The following is a 21,235-nucleotide window of genomic DNA, read 5'->3' as shown; positions in this document are numbered from 1 at the left end:
TGGAAAGTGTAAAAAGCTAGGGCTCTCGATTAACAAGTAATTTTGCCCCATGTTAATCACAGGCATTAATTGACAGTTCTAGATTTTATATTTTATATTTTAAATATACCCTTAAGCCTTCATAAAGTAATCATTCCAAACTACTACCTAATTAAACTTATTGAAACAAAGACATTATTTTAAATTAATCAGTCAATGCAGCTTAATGTATTCATAACAAAATTTGTTTCTTTGAGAAAAAGAGAACACTAATTTATTTTGCAGATTTTTATAACAAGATGTTTATGAAATTTAACAATATATTTATATTAAAATATGTTTCCATAGATTTTAGGCGTAACAAAGATTTTATATCTTCGTAAGGTAATGATTTTGTTGGACGATTTTCTTAAAACTTTAATAGATCGCTTTAAGGGCTCTCTTCAGCAGGATGTAAAAGAAGGGTAGGGATGGGCAGAAAGGACATGAAAACTTTGGAAGCAGGTTTTTGTATTGTAGTAATTTAAATTAAAATGTGTATTACAGGTAAGGATAGTGTTTTGAAGAATTTAGTTTAAAAATTATATCGCTGAAAATGCAAGATTTTAAGGCTATAGCTAAATAGATGTGATTTTATAATCTTCATCAACAAACTAGTGAAATATTCAAAGCAAATTTTAAACTAAGATCCTGTAAAACATGGTCATGCACAGCTGTTTTTGTCAGCACATTCAGAATTGGCACATGCCTGTCAAATGGTTTCATTATGATTTGTGGCTCTGTCACAGGTCAATGTTATGCTAATAGGTCTGGCAAGATGAAAGTCTATTCACTTTTAATTTATCAGATTCACTTCTGGGGAAGAGTCACCAGTGGGCAAACTTCAACAGCCTGCTGTGGGAACCTTCAGGAACCACAGGAATAAGGACAGGAAGAGAGCAGTAGTTCAGCACTAAGACCCAGGGAAGACATTGCCTCCCTTTTCCTCTTATACCCAACTACCCTTGGAACCCCATATGTAACAGAGAGGGTAAGCCCAGTTCACCCCCATGCAAGGCCAGCCCTGCACATGAGAGGGGAAGTCACAGGTGCCCTCGGGGAGAAGGGCACAAGTCAGAGAACTACAGTAAAACAGGAGTCTCAGAAATAGCCAGGGGCCAGCTCTGTCCCTGCAGGGTCCAACAGCAGCTGGTTTGTGTGTTGCAGTGGCAGCAGGGTCTGGGTTAGTGCCGAGATAACAGACTAGAACAGGGGCACTGCCAGGCCAGAGCCGGCCTGTGCACATCCAGCTAGACCCTGCAGACAGGTTTGAAGTGTCCTGTCACACTGGGGAAGAGGAGCCTCTCCTATGTGGAGATTGCAGCTCCCACTGGGAGGTCACTGGTCTGGGCCTTTCTGAGTTCCTGCTCTGCACTAGTCTCCCAGATTCTCAGCAGAACAGACTCATCTGCCCAGCATCTTCTCCCGCAGCCACAGGCTAATCTGCCACCAGGCCCAAATTCATGGCTCCCTGGAGAGCAGCAGGGGTAGAAATGCCCTGTTTGTAATTACAGAGCAGCCCAGGCCAGGATGCTCAGTGCCAGGTTTTGCTTCAGCCAATTATATCAAGAGGCCAGTTGCAAAACTGACTTTGGGAACTGCTGTCAGACTCAGCAAATCCCCCCACCCCAAAGCTTTGGTGGGTTCAGATCAACGAGCTGGGCTGAGCCCATCTGTGGTTACAACAGAGGACAATCTCCTCTCTCTCTGAAGACTGTGAGGTAAGTTCTCCAAAGAGACCCATCACCCCTAGCTCGTCACCTGGAGAGGTGACTGGGGGCTCCTCCCAGGGGTAGTGTGCTCAGGAGATGGTCCAATGTTCCCATCCTGAGGTTCTGGTAGAAATCCTGTTCCATGAAGTTAGACACAACGTATAAAATGTGAACCATACAAAGGGAAATGGCTGCAACTGAAACAAGTGTCCCAGAAATTCTGTTCTCTGCCCAGATTTGGGTCTCTGGCCTGAGTCTGCTCCTCCCCCGTTACCTTGTTCTGATCCAGGATCGTTTTCCCCCTCGCTGTAGTACTGCAGCTTCCTCAGCGAATCATCTGAATTGGAGACTGCACAGACAAGAACCAGAAATTCATCACAATGAGAGCAGCTGAACTGAGGGACAGCGAACACACCTGGGGCCTGGAACAGGATTTCTGGTCTCAGTCTATTTCTCCTTGCAGAGAAGAAGCTGAATCATAGCAACTCTGAGCAACGAGAAGCTGACATTTTTATAGATAGAATGAAAGGGAAATTCTGAAGGAACAATAACATCAAATTGCTTTCCTAAGAAAATGTTGAAATGAAATTGTGCGTGCATGAGAACTGGCTAAAAATGGCAAGAATCTGTGAAATGTTTCAGGATCTCAGAATCTGCATATTGCAAGAAACCAGTTGACAGTGAAAACTTATTCTCAACTCTATTGACAAACTCACAGGGCTGAAGATGGAAGGCATCAGGTAGCTGCTGCCCAACAGGAATGATAGACACAGACCTGATCCACTGAACATCTCTTGCTTCTCTCTCTTTAGGTTATAATCAATCTCCTCATACACAGCCTCTGGAAAGGGGTCCAAGGGTTTGGTACCTGCAAACAAAGGGCAGGGTTTGTGCAGGGTCAGACAAACTACAGATGGGAAACAGGATAACTATCAGCTCATCCATCCCCTCCCACTGAGTCTGACCCTGTAGAAATTCCCTGTTCATAATTACAGATGGGCCCAGGCCAGGATGCTCAGTGCCAGGGTTTTGCAGATTATAGCAAGAGGCCAGCTGCAAAACTGACATGGGGTACGGCTGTCACAATCAGCAAATCCCCCACCCCAAAGCTCTGGTGGGTTCAGATCAGTGAGCTGAGCTGAGTCCAGCTGTAGTTACAACACAGGACAATCTTCCCCCAGAGTTTAGTTTAAGCCTCTACCAGACATTCCTGCTGTTCTGTCCAGGATGGATTTACATGAGGCAGGTGACAGGAATCAGGTCTGTTTCCACAATATCCCTTTGATGATGATTCCAAGGGATAGTTCTCTGTCAGGGTCTCATCCCATCATTCCTGGTTATCCCCCTTTGGAGCAGCTCCCTCCCCCCACCCACTGGTGTTTATACCCATCTGCAAAATGGTGATCACTCCTTAAGGCCAGAAGAGACCATGAGAACGTCCTGTATGATCTCCTGTATAACAGCCCACAACACTTCACTCAGACAATCCACATTTAAGTATGAATTAAATATATTAAATATGAATTAAATTCATATTAAATATGAATATATTTAAATATTTAATCCATATTTGCTGGCCACCCATAAGGAAAACAGCTGATTTCTGTTATGTTCAGTAATGAAAAGGTATTTGTATTCTTTTCTATATTTTCTCTGAGATGCTTTAATCCTTAGGATAAGGTGCAGCTTACTGAGGGGAGAGCTGAGTAGTGACTTCCAACTGATGGCAACACACCACTCACAGCCCTTAGAGAGAAATGTAGCGTGAGGGCTGGTCTGTAGGGAGTATCGCAGTGGAAAGCAGGCGGCTGTGCAGCTGTTAAGCCCCCTGGCCAGACTGAGGTGGAACAGAAGGTTTATACACAGAGACAGAAGACACCTGGAGGCCTGATGCCTGACTGGGCACCACTAGAGAGCTTCACTGGGGGTGAGGAGGGAGAGATCAGAGAGGAGATACAGATGCAGTTTTCCTGGCACTGTGATGCTCCTTATTTAGCATCATTTACAGCTTTTATGACTGGGCTGTTCCACTGCCAGACAGTTAATGCATTAGTAAATGAGAAAGGAATTAACAGACACCATCAGTCACCCACACAGCATGGGATTGCCCCTAAAACAGACACCCTGCAGCCTCCTGCTATTGCAGAGACATTTCACTCCATGACATCTATCAGCACCCACCTCTGCGTTGGGCTCTGGCACTTCGCACCTGCACCCCCAGAAGGATTAAGACCAGGCAGAGCAGGGCCCCCAGGGCAATGCAGACCACCACGAGCCCTGTGACTCTCCCGCTGTCAGACGGAGGGTGGTGTGGGGAAGCTAGATGGAAACAAACATGCGACAGGGAGAAATTATTCTGCGAGAATCAGAGGAGCCCAGGGAGCTCCCCAGTTGCTCATTGCACAGCCCAGGACAGCTGCATGAAGCTATCTCCTGTTGTGTGCTGTCATCTCTGAGTTCAACATGGATTCCAACGGATGAGTGTACCAGTTGTATATGTAGTTTCCAGGACTCTACCACACAGCCCAATACATAACCAAGAGGATGCATGAAATCTGTGTCTTCCATAACAGATTTCTCTGTAAGAACCCAAGTATCAGCCAGTCGAGATGCTCTCTGGAGATTTTGTACATGGACGAGAAGATGGGGCAGAGAGAGGAACTACAGCTTCATTAAGCAGGAATGCTCTCTTTAGTGAATGAAGAAGAGGATCGCAATGGTCTCTTTGGGTCTTAGAACTCCATGAATCTATGATTCAGACCCAGAAGATGGGGTCGTAATATTAAGAAGGGAACCAGATTTGTTGGCAATTAAAATTAAGTTTTCTTGTGAATTATTTTTTCCAGGGTTCCCTGCCACTTTCAGTGCCCAGGAAGTATATATTTGGGCTGTGTAGTATCAAGCTGTCACTATAGCTTCTGCCTTGTTCACTCTGGAACCTGGAGGGCCTGTGGAGAATAAGCAGTGGAGATTAGGCTGCCTTACTACAATGGCTTTACAGTAACCCTCCTTCAGCAGAGCTGGGTTCTATTCTTCTCTATACCACAGATTTTGCTGGTCTCTTAAACCAGTTTTTAATGGGTCTGATTTTTGGAAGTGCTGAGTGCTCACAATGGCTGCAAGGGTCAAAACAAGATGTGGCTGCTCAGCTCTTCTGCAGTCAAGCAGTGTGATTGGGCAGAGTGAGTCTAGGGCTGCGAGTCAACACACTGAGTTTTATTCTGTCTCTGCTGTTGGCTCTTTGGGTGGCCTGGAACAAGTCACTTTGCTTTTCTCTCCTACTTTCACCACATGTAAAATGGGACTATTAACATTTACTTGCCTCCTTCCCTCATGAGGGTTTATTAATGTCTGTAAAGTACTTTGAACACCTAAAGCTCTACAGAAATGGTGAGTGCTCTGAATAATTGGGCTCTGAAGGTCTCAGGCAGGTGCCCAATCACTCCAAATAAGTAGAACAACAAGAAGTCTGTGGCACCTTATAGCCTAACAGATATTTTGGAGCATATGCTTTCATGGGCAAAGACCTGTTTTGCCCACGAAAGCTTATGCTCCAAAATATGTTAGTCTGTAAGGTGCCACAGGACTTTTTGTTGTTTCTGAAGATACAGACTAACTCAGCTGCCTCTCTGATACTTGTCCTCAAATAAATAGTGAGTTTGGACGTTTGCCCTTAATCGTCATCTATAAGATTTTCAAAAGCTTCTTAATGAAGGAGCCTAAGAGCTACTTTCAAATGTGACTTAGGCAACAAGAAGGTGAAGTTTTTATGGTCCCTCGCTCCTTCATTACTGGAAAAAAAGCAATTTAAGTCCCTATGTCACTCAGACAATTTTGACAATGTTATTCTTGGACTACGAGGTGTCTTTTAAAATGGGCAGCATAATCATCTGCTGTCTCCCAGCTTTGTTATGAAGACAAATTCACAAATGTTTGTAGAGTACCATCCTCCCCCTGCACCGGAGGTAAAAACTGATGGGATGGAGGGCAAAAAAATGAAATGTGTACATGCAATTAAACTAGATCACAGAGTATATGCAAATTTTCTCCCCTTGATATTTTTCATCTTTTTTTCCCACTGTAAAAAAGTTAGAAAAAATTAAAAAGAGAGTGAGAAAGCAAGGGGGAAATTCAGGGCTTTTTTTCAACTGCAAAGGTGGGAAAAAGTAAAAAGTGAGAAAGTGGTACCTTCTTGTTGACACACTGCCAAAATACTCTCATGTACTCAAGTGAGAGAACAGAAAATACTCAGCCTTTTGCAATTCAGTCAAACATGGAAGGGATTTCACTGTTCTAGGAAAAGACGCCACCCTGGCCCCAGCATTGCCCCCTTCCCAGATTGCAAAGTCTGCAGCAATCAGTGGAAGGGGCCAGACTACATGATCTCTCAAGGTCCCATCCAGTTCTATGATAAAGCTTCTCAAGAAGTTGTTGAGAATATTTTATAGTTGAAAGTGTGAGGTGACCACCATATCGGGGTCACTCTTGCCTCCTGCTCTAATTACTGTAGAAGTGACTTGGAGGCGGATGAGGACAAAGAATTGGTAATATTTATCTACCATGGAGGACAAAGTGCTGCCCCTGCTCCACTGCCATGCATAATAACAGAATTGTTGATGGGCTTTCCCTGGCAGAGCTATACTTTTGTGACACTAGTATTTAAGCGTATTTTTCAGATGTCTACAATTACTGTATGTGGTTTAGAATCTAGCTCCCCCTTCCCTTACTGTGTCCCATGATACCCCTGCTCTGGGGGCAGTGCACACACTGAGGGGCAGGTGCCATGAATTCAGCATTTCTCCTGCACTTACCTGAACAAATCACACTGGCATCATTGTCATGTGAGCACTGTGAGGCCCCCAGTGGAGTGACAGGGCAATACCCCAAATGAGGTTCAATTCCTTTACAATGAAATGAGTCTGTCCAAACCAAGCCTGTTCCCTTCCCAAAATACCCCCCTCCAGGGGCTGACACAGCAAATCCACAGTCGAGCCGATGACAGAGAACGTTGGCATCTGCCAAATCCCAGCCTGAGTCACACAGGGTTCTCCAGTCACCACGAACCTGGACCTCAACCCTCCCTGAACACTCTGAGCCACCGTTCACCAGCCGGAAGCCTGTGAGCCCTGGGGAGAAGAGAGAAGGGATTTAGAGAGATGGAGCCTTAGAGCTATTTTATGGCAAATAGCTAAAGAAAGGGAAGTTGGGGTTAGGGTTTTCTACCCTCCTGGTTTTGCTGGGAGTCTTCTGGAATCAGGCCCTATCTCCTGGAGGCTACTGCAACTAAACCAGGAAATTCTGGGTGCTAAGGCTACATATAGAGTGTGCCAGTGTTTCAAAATAATTTATGCAATTTGTGCAACCCAAATTGCGTAAAGTATTTTGAAATTCCTCATTCTGAACATGGTGCTGTCTAAAAGGAAGGCAGTTCCGTCACAACGGGGGGTACAGGAACCAGAATAGCATGCCTGCAATAACAACGCTATTTCAGGCTCTGCAAAGAGCCAAGGCATTGCTTTTTAAGGGTACATTTGTAACATGAAACAGCACCTGCAGTGTAAACATAGCCTAATAGTCTGGCAGTACAGCAGAGTTACAGCAGGATCCCTGCCTTCTCTTCACTCTGTGTCTCTGTGGTAAGCTTCCACCACTGTTCCTGTGGTCCCCATGGTGGGGTTGGGAGTAGTCTCTGCATTCTGCCTGTGCTTTTAGTATCAACTCCACCGATCACATTGCCCAGGAGCCATGGATCCAGTGCCTGGGGCCAGGGCCAGCAAAGTTTAAATTCTAGCTCCCTGACATCCCCCCACCAGAAGTCCCTATCACAGGGATGTGCTGGTTGCTTTTGGGAGCTGCCTGAGGTAAGTGCTGTCTCCTCCCACACTCCAACCCTCTGCCTCTAGTTTCCACACCCAAAAGACCTCCCAGACTCTGAATCCATACCCAAGCTCCTCAGCTCTGAGCCTGCTCTCATGCCCTAAGTTACTCTCAGAGCCAGACCTCTCACCTCCTCCTGCACCTCAACTCCCTCTGAGAGCCCACAACCTGTACCTCTTCCTGCATCCAAATTTCTTCCCGGTGTTAACACCCAATGCTCCTTCCCGTACCCCAGTCTCCTGCCCCAGGCTCACGCTGTAGCCCTCTCCCACATCCAAATTCCTTTTCAGAGCCTGCACACCCTTCTGCATCTCAGCCCTTCGTCCTAGACAGATGAAAGTAAGTGCGGGTGGTTGAGAGCAAGTGATGGAGGGAGGGTGGCTGGAGTGAGTGGGGCCTCAGAGAAGGGGCAGTACAGGTGTGGGGCAAGCATGTTCGGTGCCATCAGTCAGTTGGTAACACTAGGCAAGGGGATTTGACCCCATTCTAATTATCTTGGCTCATGTGCCTTTTACGAGAAGCTGATGCCAGTCTATTAACCCAGCTCCCTACAGGGTGAGCTGATTTTATGGCTGCTTTCTCCTCTAGAACACACATCACCAGGATTTTAAAGACTTTACACTGAATTCTCACATGAGCATATGACTCCGGCATCATTTGCGTGTGAGCATGTCTGACTGGCACGCGATATCCTGGCACAGTACACATGGTGGGACTCATTCCCCTTGCACTGGAATGCTTCAGTCCAGATGGGTACACATCCTTCTCCGAAGTGAGCTCCTCCTTTGACAGATAGAGCTGCTCCGCACTGCAGTTCATTACAGACGACACTGGCAGCTTTGAGATCGAAGTGTGAATCGCAAACTGTGTTCCATACTTCTCCATTTCTTATCTCCACACGTCCTGAGCAGGCACTATGTCCTCCAACCAGCCGGGGCTTAGTGTGTCCTAGAAAGTCAACGAAGGCAGGAATTTACAAAGGGATCTAGGGATTTAGATGCTCCCCTGCTAAAGCACTTTGGCTAAGAGCCAAGCATAGTTCAGCAGCTAAGCCCAGGGAGTAATTAGAGACAAAAGCTCAATATATATATATGTAACATTAGAAGGCAGAACACTGACAAGATAGCATGCAGTCTCTGCTCTACAGCCATGGCTGAGAGCCAGCTGGCTTTTAGTGCAGGTGGTGGAGTGCATGGCTTTAGCCCCTGTTCACAGGTTCGTTCCCTCCAGCCGACAATCCTGCTCAGTTGTCCTCAAAAGTGAGCGCAGGTCCAGGATTAACTGCTGGGAGTCACCACAGTGCAGGGGAGTACGTAATCCCAGAGGCACTGAGACCGCAAAAGGGACTGAGTGAAGTCTCTGCTTTAAACACATAGCTGAGGAGTTACAGCCTCTTGGCTCATGTGGTAGAGTACCCAGCTTTAGCCCCCGAGGTTTCAGGTTCATTCCTTCCTGCTGGCAAGTGGTTTCATTGCCTCTGGGTCACATATAACAAATAGAAGGTGTTAGAATTAGATAACTTCTAATGTAAATGGATTGCTATGAAGTGAAAGATAAAAAAGCTAACGACATCAGGGAAAAATCATGGGTGGGCAGGCTAAGTAGAATAAGAAATAGATTTTTCAAGTATGTTACAAGGGCTATGTCTACACTAGCCCATATCTTGGAAATGGCCATGCAAATGGCCATTTCGAAGATTACTAATGAGGAGCTGAAATGCACATTCAGTGCCTCATGAGCACACCCGTGGCTGTGGCTGTTTGAAATTGCCGCTTTTTGCTGCTGCATGGCTTGTCCAGACGTCTCTTTTCGAAAGGACCCCACCAACTTTGAAATCCCCTTATTCCTATCAAGTCCTGTCTGGCCAAGCCGCACGGCCATTTCCAAGATTTGGGTGAGTGTAGACATGGCCAAACAGACAAACCATACTAGAAATGACGTAGTTGCCCTTCAACTGAAGATGGCACAGTTGTTCACAATGGTGCAGAAAAGGCAGAAGTATTCAATAAACAATTCTGATTTTGCTGAGAAGCAGGATATCATGTAAAGAGTATGAACTAATCCTCAGTCCATTGATAACTAAGGAGGAGGATCATTTACTGTGGCTAGACAATTTCCCATAATGGCAGCCTCAATAGTTGATAACAACCTTAGAATAACAGAAAGGTAAAGTTGGAAGGAACCTCAAAAAGTCATCAAGCACATCCCAGCACACCAAGACCGGTGTAAGTACACGTAGGCAATCTCCAACAGCTGGTTTTATCATGTTTCAGTGCTTATGTGCCCTTATAGTTGGACCATTTTCATAATATTTAACCTGAAACCCCCTTGCTGCAATCTAAGATGATTGGGTTTGGTCCTATCTTTGGTGAACAAGGACAATAATTAACAAACAATCTTTCACATATTTGAAGACTTATCGGGTCCCCCCCATTCTTCTTTTCTCTAGCCTAAAAATGCCCAATTATTTCCAGATTTCCTCATAGATGATATTTTCTAAGCCTCCTTTTTGGTTTGTTTCTCTCTTCCGGACACTCAAATCTGTCCACAATTTTCTTCAGTGGTGATGTACAAAACTGGACACAGCTCTGGCTGTAGTGAGTGTGTGAGGGGTGACCGCTGCTGCTGCCCTGCATCAGCTCCCCTCCCCGCAATAATTTCCCCACCTGTTTCTCAGGAGAGGGGGTGGGGAGAGGCAGTACAATCCCTCACCGTTCCCTGTATATATTGGGCTGGGGAATTTACATCTGCAAGGACCTATAGATTTTAAATCTTTACAGTTTCAAACTCCTGGCAATGAGGAGCCTTTTACAATTTTTTCTCCTATCCTTTCATCTATCTTTAAACACTGGGAAGGTGCAGCAACCCCCTCCATGGTACCTCTGACCCCTGCCCACCTGAAGAGAATTTCAAGGTTTGTCACTTAAAGACTCGAAACAAGGAAAGGGTTAAGACCCCACCCATAGCTTCAATTGTGGGGGAAGCTGCTCAAGCATTTAGAATGAGAGGAAAATATTCTACTCTTCCTGGTGTTAATTTCAAAAGAATGTATTACTCCCATGAAGTGTTAAGAAGAGTTTAAAATGAAACTGATAATTAACCTGCAGCTGTGACTTTAATTACTTACTCTCAACAAGTTTCTCCAGAATGTGGCAGTCTCTGGGCCAGATCTACCGGTCACCAGATATTTGTAATTTTCTGATATTGGTTTGTATGAAACAATCTGGGACATGCTCTGGCCTCACGCTAATTCTGGCCAAGCCAGGAAGTTCCTCCCATTACCATACTATGAAGGATGGGAATGGTCTTCATAAATGCCTCACTCTCTGTGTATTTCTCCAAATACCCTGGCTGGCTGTCTGCACCTAGATTTTAGCCTAAGGGTTGTATTTTGTAAGGCTATATCTACACTTCAGAGCTATTTTGGGATACCAAGGTATCCTGAAATAGCTGTTCTGCATCTATAAATACACCACGTATTTGGAAATATTTTTTGAAATAACAACAGCATCTCCCTAGGACTCACCATAGGAGGGGTAAGGGATGCCTTGTAATAGCGCAGTGTTTCAAAATTCGGTGCTATGTAGACAGTGCCAAATCCCAAAACAGCTTAGTTCGTAATTGACTCAAAATAGGACATGCAATTTGTAAAGTATAAATTGAGTATCTTATTTCAAGTTTAGGGCACAGTGTAGTCCTAGCCTAAAACATTTCAGTGACTTAGGAGTTAATGTGCAATTTCAAAAATGACTCAAGACCAAATTATGAAGGGCATTTAGGTGCCTGGACATACAGGCAGATGCCAAGTACAAATTTCCAAAACTTCTGGGAATTTGACACTGGGCACATTTAAAAATCCCACTGGACACCGAGTTGCAGTTTGAGACAGTTTTAAGCATCTTTTAAAATCTGGACTATAGCCACTTAGGATCAATGACCTCTTCAAAGTCAATGCAAGTTGGGCACTGAACAATTGCTGGCCTCTTAAGAAACTTCAATGGGAAAAATCACGTAAGCGTTTTGAAGAGAAGTCAGTGATTACAAAGGAAACAGACACATCATTTGCAAACAGGCAAGTTAGCTAAGTCAATTATTTTCCTCAGTTTTTCCCCTGATAATGACCCAATTATTCCCAAGTATTTTCCTCCAAATTGGCAGCTATCAGCCACAGTGCCGGTGGGGCTGACAGCACCTCATGAGGAAACCTTCAGCCCTGCACAGTAGGCAGCTCCTGGCTAGGTCACAGGTCTCTCCCAAATGGGCCCCCACCTCTTGACACAGATACCACAGGTGGGCTAAGACCCTCCCTATGCTGGACTCACACTCTAAAAGTAACAGCAAAGTGGGAGCTCTTCAAAGGCAAAGGAAAGAGGTGGCCCTGGAACAACAGGAAATGTGGTAAATGGAACATATCACAGTCCCAAGGGGCCGTATTCCCAGCGGTCAGTGACATGAACAGTAAGAATTACAGGTCAGCGTTAACAGCGACAGCACTTGCTCTGGCTTTTTCTCATTTCTTGTTAAGGGCACACGCACACAGCACCCTGGGGGTTCAGGGCACTTTTGTTTTACAGGACCGAGGTGGCTGATTCTTACCTGAACACACCACTCCAGCATCCTCTGTGTGATCACAATAAGAAACATCCCATCCACTGTTCTCACAGTTCCAGACAGCAGACTCAGTACCACGACAGGCAACACGGCCCAGCCAAGTTTTGCCAGACCCTTGTCCAAAATGAGCTTCAACAGTGGCATTGACAGCAGATCCACATCTCAATTGCTTACAAACAACTCCAGCATCTGCCACATCCCAGCCATCATCACACACTGTCCCCCACTGATCTTGGTGTTTAACCTCCACTCTCCCAGCACAGGGGCTCCCTCCATTCACCAGCCTCAGCTCCTCAGCACCTGCAAAGAGAGAGAGAGAGAGAGAGAGAGAGCAGGGTCAGAGCAAGCAGGGAGCCCCGTTCCCAGTGTTATCGCAGCAGAGTCTGCATCTGGTAGCAGGAATCTGTGCCCCCAGCCAGGAGACTGGGATATGCCCAGAGAGGACTCATGGCACCACCGTCTCCTGTCTCAAGCCTCACACTCGGGCTCTCAATGCTGCAGCTCTGCTATTTTTACCCCACTCTGGAAACTTGGGATGTTTTTACATGTCCCGTGAGAACCTGCTGAAACGTGCCAACTCCCTGACTTTCTCATATTCCAAAGGGCCCCATCTCCTGTCCAGTGTTCCCTTAATTCTTAATATCCACAGGCAGAATAAATGTTCCCATGTGTACCAAGGCATGCGCAACAGAAGGACGGGCTGCCAGCTGTGGGTGCTCTGCTAATCAGCTTGGTGGCACCTGAATCTCCCCTGGTTGGCTGCCCAACAGCTCAGCTGACAGAGAACAATGCTCCTGTCGCTGTCACTGGGGCTGAAACCAGCAAGATCCCACTCTTCCCTACAGTCTGTGGGTATGAGGCTGTTCTGAGTAAAGCTGGCTGCCACCTCTCACTGTCTGCAGTGAGACTGAAGCCCTCAGGAAATATGGCTGCTCCTGTAGGGCTGGGCGGGGTCCAGGGATTGCGAAGGGCATCACAGGTCCCACATCAAGGGAGTGGAGAGCAGGAAAGGAGCAGAGTGCTGGTGCGGGAGGGAACAGGAGGTAGCTGCAGAGGTTGCAAGGGAATGCAGGAGGCAGTGTGTGCGCAACCGGGAGAAGGAGGGAGAAGTGGTGGGTCTGGAGCTGTAGGGCAGGAGGGAAAGAAAAGAAGTCTGGACAGGGGGCAAGAAGAAGGGCTATGGGGTATAGAGGAGGGGTCTGGCTTGGAGGGCAAGAAAGAGGGTCTGGATCAAGTCAGAAGCAGGATGGAGAGGGTGAGATAGGGGTAGAGAAGAGGTGGTCTGGAGCGTGGCCAGGAGGGAAGCAAGGGGGTAGTAGAAGTTGGGGTCAGGAGGCAGGGAAAGGGGTCTGCAGCGGGGGCAGCAGAGAAGTCTGGAGTGGGGAAGCAGAAAGGGAGGTAGGGAAGGGACCAAGATTATGGAATGGGGAGGCTGGAGGAGTGAAGAGGAAGTGGTGGTTGGTGGAGCAGGAGTCAGGAGGGGGTCATGGGGCAGGGACAGGAAAGAGGGGAGAGAAGATCTGGAAGTGGGCACAGGAGTGGTGGGGGCAGGAGGGAGGAAGGGGCATGGTGTTGGAGCAGGGGTCCAGCAGCAGGAATCTGGGGGTGGTCTGCAGTAGGGGTGGCAAAGGGAGAAGTCAGGGGGGAGAATTAGGAACGAAGGGGCAATTTGGAGGGAGTGGTAAGAGGGGTAAGCTGGGGTGAGGAGAGGAGAAGGTTTGGAAAGGAGGCAAAGAATGGAGGGAAAGGAAAGGGGATCTCCTGCAGGGTGAGGAGGGGTGAGTGAGAGCAGGATGGAAGGAAAAAGAGGAAGGTCTGGAGGGGGTGGTCAGGAGGGGTGGATGGGAGAAGAGGGCATGGAGCTCGGGCCAGGAAGGAGGGAGGAGAGTAGAAGGCATCTAGAGTTGGGACCTCATCATTTATGTAGTACAGGAGCTCTGGCTACTGTGACAGGCCCAGGGCAACTGCATCCAATAGTCTGGTGGAGGGCAAACGTGTCAGGAGCAGGGTGAACGGTTTTCTGTTTCCTGAAAAGAAGTGCCAGAGACAGATGCCACAAAAATCAAGACAGGCAGGCACCTGAGGCGAATTAACAGGTAGCCTGAAGCAGCCGATTAACCAGGGAACTGCAACCAGTGAAGAGCCAGCAGTTTCATCCTTCAGAAACCCCCCAGCCTGCCCCCTCCAGTGAGCTCCAACAGGCTTTGTTTCTTTGCTTCCCTCTGGGATCCAGGACAATACTCCTGCTACTGGCTTTTTCCCTCCAACAACTACAGTAAGGGCAACACCCTGGCCCCTGGAGTAGGAGCTAGGGAAACCTCTGGCTTAGTTCAGATTACCCGTGCCTATGCATCCAGTGCCTGGTGAGGTAGCTCCCACTGTCTGCAGCTGTTTTTACTACATAAAGGATGCATGCATACATTGCTCTGTCTGTGGAGTCTAGGGAGTGCTTGGTACCACCAATGGCGGTGATGATGTCTGTGCTTTGCTTGCAGTCCAAGACCCTGTGATGGCAGCCACCAGCACCTTTTACAACAAAAATCCCAGCCCCCTACTCACCTTACAGTTACCAAGCTGCTTGTGAAATAGACATTAGGGAAGGTTTGCCCGCTTTTGGAAATGAGCAAGATAGAAAATGCAAATGAAGCACAGATTTACATATCTTGTGCTTCTTCGCATATTGTTGCACGATCGCAGTTCAGGGAGAGGCTTTTGTGGAAGCAAAAACAGCCATATAGACGGGGTTCCTTCAAAAACAAACCCCATTTTCAAAAGAACCCGTGTTCCTGAAACAAAATAGGAAGAAGGGTTCTTTTGAAAATGGGGTTTGTTTTCAAAGGAATCCCATCCAGGCAGCGGTTTTTGCTTCTGGAAAAGCCTCTTCCGGAAGCGCAATTGCAGGAGAATATGCAAATAAGGCCAAAGATATGTAAATCCATGCTTCATTTCCATTTTTGACCTCACTCATTTGCATTCCATTTCTGAACACAGAATGCAGTGTGGCTGCAGCCTCAGACGGTAATTTAAACTGGCAATTTGATGCCATGCTTCAATCTCCTGCCAGACACACGCACCATTCTCATACTGCTAACACTGAGTCAATAGGTTTCACTCACTGTATTATTTAAATCTTATTTGAGTTCCACATTAGATTTTAACCTGATTTTGAACCAGCTTTGGAATCTTTGGACCACATTCATCCCCTAAGATGCACCAGTATATGCTGCTGTCACCCTTGCTCGGTCCTCCTGCTATTGTTACATTTACCAGGAGCCTGGCCACTGCACAGCAAACAGTAGGAAGCCCCTTCTATGCTGGAAGAATGAGAAAGGCCCTAAAACTTGGCAGTCAACTTGAGGCAATGATACCCATATGTCCACGAGAGTCACTAATAAAGCACCTCTGCAAAGCACCTTGTGTCTTTGCGGGCAGGCTTGCAAACCTAGTGAGGAGGGCTTTAAACTAGGTTTGTCGGGAGAAGGTGACACTAGCCCAGAGGTCAGTGGGGAAGGAGGAGGCACCAATCAAGTGGGTTTCCTGGGTGAAGAGGAGAAAGTGGGCCAATTGGCCCCTTCTCTAAGATGCTTGTACACTAATGCCAGAAGCCTGGGGAACAAACAGGAAGAATTAGAGGCCCTGGCACAGTCACACAAGTATGAGGTGGTTGGAATAACGGAGACTTGGTGGGACGGTTCGCATAACTGGAGCGCGGTCATGGAAGGTTATAAATTGTTTAGGAAGGACAGATGGGAGAAAAGGAGGGGGAGTTGCACTCTATGTGAGGGAGCAGTATGATTGCTCAGAGCTCCAGTATGAGGAAGGAGAAAATCCAGTTGAGTGTCTTTGGATTAAGCTTAGAGGTGGAAGTTACAGAGATTATGTTGTAGTTGGTGTCTGTTATAGACCGCCAGATCAGGGAGAGGAGATAGATGAGGCTTTCTTCAGGAAGTTTAGTGAAGCTTCCAAATCACCGGCCCCGGTTCTCATGGGAGACTTTAATCATCTGGGCATTTGTTGGGAGACAAAGACATCAGGACACAGACAATCCAGGAAGTTGTTGGAGAATGTTGGGGATAACTTCTTGGTACAAGTGCTGAAGGAACTGACCAGGGGCCATGCGCAACTTGACTTGCTGCTCACAAACAGGGAAGAACTAGAAGAAGAAATAGAAGTGGGTGGGAACCTGGGCTGCGGCGACCATGAGATCGTAGATTTCAGGATACGGACAAAAGGAAGAAAGGTGAGCAGTAACATACAGACCCTTGATTTCAGAAGAGCAGACTTTGACTCCCTGAGAGACTGGATGAGCAGGATCCCTTGGGAAACGAAAATGAAGGGGAAAAGAGTTGAAGAGAACTGGAAGTATTTTAAAGAAGTCTTACTGAAGGCACAGGAACAAACAATCCCGCTGCGTAGTAAGAAATGCAAACACGGTAGGCAACCAGCCTGGCTTAACAAGGAAATCCTTAGTCAGCTTAAATTCAAAAAGGATGCATATAAGAAATGGAAACGTGGACAGATGACTAAGGAGGAGTATAAACATACGACTGGAGAAAGCCGGGCAGTAATCAGGAAAATGAAAGCACAATTGGAACTGCAGCTGGCAAGGGATGTGAAGAGTAACAAGAAGGGTTTCTACAGGCATGTGAACAATAAACAGGTTATCAGAGAAGGTGTGGAGCCGTTACTGGATGAGGAAGGTAACCTAGTGACAGATGATGCAAGAAAAGCTGAAGTACTCAATGCTTTTTTTGCCTCAGTCTTCACGGACAAAGTCAACTTCCCCATGACGGTCCTAGATGATGCAGTATGGGAAGATGGAGGGCAGTCATCTGTGGGGAAGGAACAAGTTCTGAGCTATCGAGAAAAACTAGATGTGCACAAGTCCATGGGTCTGGATTTAATGCACCCCAGGGTACTGAGGGAATTGGCAGAGGTCATTGCTGAACCTTTGGCCATTATCCTTGAAGACTCTTGGAGACTGGGGGAGATACCGGATGACTGGAAGAAGGTAAACATAGTGCCCATCTTTAAAAAAGGAAAGAAGGACAATCCAGGGAACTATAGACCCGTCAGCCTTACCTCAATCCCTGGGAAAATAATGGAGGGAATCCTCAAGGAATCTTTTTTGGAGCACTTGGAAGAGGAGAAAGTGATCAAAAGTAGCCAACATGGATTCACCAGGGGCAAGTCCTGCCTGACCAATCTGATTAGCTTCTATGATGAGGTAACAAGCTCTGTGGACATGGGGAAGTCAGTGGATGTGATATACCTTGACTTCAGCAAGGCTTTTGATACGGTCTCCCACAACATACTTGTCCATAAGTTAAGGAAATATGGATTGGATCCTTGGACTATAAGATGGATAGAAAGCTGGCTTGATGGTCAGGCCCAATGGGTAGTGGTCAATGGCTCAATATCTGGATGGCGGTCTGTTTCCAGCAGAGTGCCACAAAGCTCGGTTCTGGGGCCAGTGTTATTCAACATCTTTATTCATGACCTGGATGAGGGACTGGATTGCACCCTCAGCAAGTTTGCGGATGACACAAAACGAGGGGGAGAGGTCGATTCATTGGAGGGTAGAGAGAGAATCCAGAGGGACCTGGTTAAACTGGAGGACTGGGCCAAAAGAAATCTGATGCGGTTCAATAAGGAGAAGTGTAGAGTCCTGCACCTGGGGCAGAAGAATCCCAAACATTGTTACAGGCTGGGGACCGACTGGCTCAGCAGGAGTACGGTGGAAAGGGACCTAGGGGTTATGGTGGATGAAAGGCTGGATATGAGTGAACAGTGTGCCCTTGTAGCCAAGAAGGCTAACGGCATATTACGGTGCATTAGGAGGAGCATTTTGAGCCGATCTAGAGAGGTAGTTATTCCTCTTTATTCAGCACTGGTGAGGCCACATCTGGAATATTGCATCCAGTTTTGGGCCCCCCAGTATAAAAAGGATGTGGATTTGCTGGAGCAGGTTCAGCGAAGGGCAACAAAAATCATTAAGGGTCTGGAGCACAAGACCTATGAGGAGAGGCTGAGGGATTTGGGCTTGTTTAGTTTACAGAAGAGAAGACTTAGAGGTGATTTAATAGCAGCCTTCAACTTCCTGAAGGGGAGCTCTAAAAAGGAGGGTGGGATACTGTTCTCAGTGGTGTCAGGTGGCAGAACAAGGAGTAATGGTCAGAAGTTGAAGAGGGAGAGGTATAGGTTAGATATTAGGAAAAACTTCTTCACCAGGCAGGTGGTGAAGCACTGGAATGTGTTGCCTAGAGAGGTGGTGGATTCTCCATCCCTTGAGGTTTTTAAGTTCCGTCTGGACAAGGTCCTGGCTGGGATGATTTCGTGGGGGTTGATCCTGCTTGAAGCAGGGGGCTGGACTAGATGACCTCCTGAGGTCCCTTCCAGCCCTATGATTCTGTGTTTGTTGGGCTTCTTTGGACTCCATTTGGGATTCTAAAATTCTCTGTGGCAGGAGAAACCCTGAAGGAAGAGGGAAGGGCTTCTTCAGGACAAATCTTCCCTCTGGCACAGCTTGAAGTAAGCTCATGAGCACAGGGCATTGCACACAGCATTCCCCCGCTCACAGAACTGGAAGGGACCTTTAGAGGTCATCAGGTCTGGTCCTCTGCCCTCACAGCAGAGCCTATCACCATCTCTCTAGGAGGAATCAGCTCTGGGTTCATCCTGCTCAGCTCACATACATGCAAAACTTCTACTGAGTTCAGGGAGTGAATGGGGCAAGGAGGAGCCCAGCCTCAGCTCTTGCAGCTGTGAGATTCTTGACCAAACAGACGTTATTGACATACTTATTGAGATAAAATGTTAACGTGATGCCCAGCTAGGACTCTTGGCACCCAGGAACATTGATAACCCACTCAAATCCCAGCAGCATGAAGTGACTATCTGAACATGACCTAAGCCAGCCAGACACCTACAGAAACTCCTTCCTTCCTGACTCTTACAATGCCTGCCATCGGTGTTCCCCAATGCCCCATTGAAAAGTGCATTTTGTAGTGTGCCAGCGAGTTAGCTCAGTGATTTGAGCATTGGCCTGCTAAACCCAGGGTTGTGAACCCTATCCTTTAGGGGGTCATTTAAGGGTCTAGGGAAAATAGGTTTAAACGCACAAAAAAAGGGATGGTGCTTGGCTCTGCCAAGGGGCCAGGGGACTGGACTCAGTGGAGGTCCCTTCCAGCTCTATGACGTGTGTATCCAAAAAAAAAAAAAACGTTGTCAAATCTGGGCCACTGTGGTCCTAATGCTAGACTAAGTCTCAGAGTGCTGGCATCAACCGTGGCCTTTATTAGAGGATGTTCCCACTTTGGTCCACATGCTGATCACATGGGGAGAGAGGTGATCCCTCAGGGAGGCTGGTCCCAGGCCATTTCGGACTTTTTATAAAGCATCATCAACATATTGAGTCCACCCAGAGAGAGACAGCCTGGGCAGCTCCTGCAGCACAGCTGTAACATACTCCCAGAAACATGCCCCGGTCAGTAAATTAGCCACTGCCAATTGCGTCACTTTCAGCCTCTGACTAGTTCTAAGGTGCAGCCCCACACAGAGGTCACTGCAATATGCTATTCTCAAGGTAACAGGCATGTGGGTAACAGGGGCAAAATCGAATCCCAAAAATTAACAACCTCCAAGACAGCCACGGATGTTAAAAGTGGACTGTAAAAATTGTCACTCTACTTCCAGTTAACTCTCTCTGCAGGTAAAGCGCAAAACAGACTTACCTGCTACATCCTGACTTGTGAGGAGGAGAAGCCACAGCACTGGCAGAGAGAAAAGTCCCTTCATTGCCGGTCTGGCCTGCTGTACCCCACTCACTGCACTGGCTGCACTTCAGGACCTGCCACGGTTCTTATGAGTCTGACAAGTGACAACAAAGCAGTGGAAGGGAAATATATAGATTCAGAGGCTGCCATCAGCTGCGGGAAGGAGCCAATAGCAAACCCAGCTGCCTTTTTAGTTGTTATCAGTGGTTTTATCTGTCACTTTATGCAGCTAAAACAGCCAATAAAACCTGCAACCAACAAACATTTCCATATATGAGTGAGGAGCCCCTCCCGACGTCAGGTTTCCCAGAGTCTCACACCATGGGCTACACCCAACCCCCGGCGAGGGAGGGAAAATTTGGTACAAACTGTACCAGTGTTGTTTCTCACCCTGGTAGGGGCTGTGTGGTACTGAGCACCAACTGGGGGACATTGGAGGATGATTATTTTGTAAATTCAGGAAGAAATCCCCTGTGTCAAAGCTGATCAGCACAAGACCAATCCCCAGTGCAGAACGCGCCCTCGTGGAGACAAGGAGAAGTTGGTAGAACCAGGTTGTGTCACTCAGAGCAGCTGTTGTGCAGGAGGAATTGTCCAGCACCGCCTGTTATATATACAGTTCTTCTACTAACAGTTCTTGGGGTTTCCTGCCGACACCATGAGCCTTAGTGACACAGGTGGAGCTTGGGGCCTGCTGAGTAGGCCACATCCCTCTGCTCCAGCACCAGCAGGCCCTGTGCACATCACACCCTTCAGTGCTGTCAGTAGGGGGACGGCTTCTCAGAAAGAAATTTACTAGACCCTTAAAGGAAGAGGCACAAGGCCGGGGCTCGCAGCACAGAGCAATGACTGGCTGACACCCACCTCCATCAGACTTTGTCTGCAGACTGTTCCAAACACTTGGGTTACGGGAAATGTCTTCACCTCGTTACCCGGGTGTTTTCTCCCCCACCGCACGTCCTGTGTGGAGAAACTCCCACAAAAACCTGCAGTGATCACCTGATCCTCCTCCAAATCCCTACCTGAGACTGCGCTGTGCTGTGTTTCTGGGCACCGCTTGGCCGTGACTAGCTGGGCAGGTCGGGAGGTGTGATTGTGCCTCTTGCCCTCCCTTTCCTCTCTTTACTTTTAGTGACCTTCCCGTCCCAGTGCTGCCGGACCCCTCACTCGGCCCTTCCCCTACTTAACCAGCAACGGCACAAGAGGAAATGGCACCAGCTGCCACCAGGTGAATTCACTTCT

General features: G+C 47.3%; 1 protein-coding gene across 1 annotated transcript in view; it reads right to left on the bottom strand.

The window, feature by feature from the left end:
* LOC142013990 (scavenger receptor cysteine-rich domain-containing protein DMBT1-like) overlaps positions 1-21,235 on the bottom strand; it is a 98,013-nt gene that overhangs the window by 11,984 nt on the left and 64,794 nt on the right. Inside the window, exons 10-15 of the mRNA XM_074996020.1 lie at positions 12,204-12,510; positions 8,241-8,555; positions 6,542-6,856; positions 3,912-4,049; positions 2,506-2,598; positions 2,005-2,079 (exon numbers count right to left, since the gene is read on the bottom strand). Coding sequence (XP_074852121.1) covers positions 2,005-2,079; positions 2,506-2,598; positions 3,912-4,049; positions 6,542-6,856; positions 8,241-8,555; positions 12,204-12,510 — 1,243 coding nt within the window. The remainder of the gene's footprint in view (positions 1-2,004; positions 2,080-2,505; positions 2,599-3,911; positions 4,050-6,541; positions 6,857-8,240; positions 8,556-12,203; positions 12,511-21,235) is intronic.

This window comes from Carettochelys insculpta, chromosome 1 (genome assembly GCF_033958435.1).
Source record: "Carettochelys insculpta isolate YL-2023 chromosome 1, ASM3395843v1, whole genome shotgun sequence".
NCBI classification, from domain to species: Eukaryota; Metazoa; Chordata; order Testudines; family Carettochelyidae; genus Carettochelys; species Carettochelys insculpta.
The sequence above is the reverse complement of the archived record's forward strand: the minus strand, read 5'-3'. Positions and strand labels throughout refer to the sequence as shown.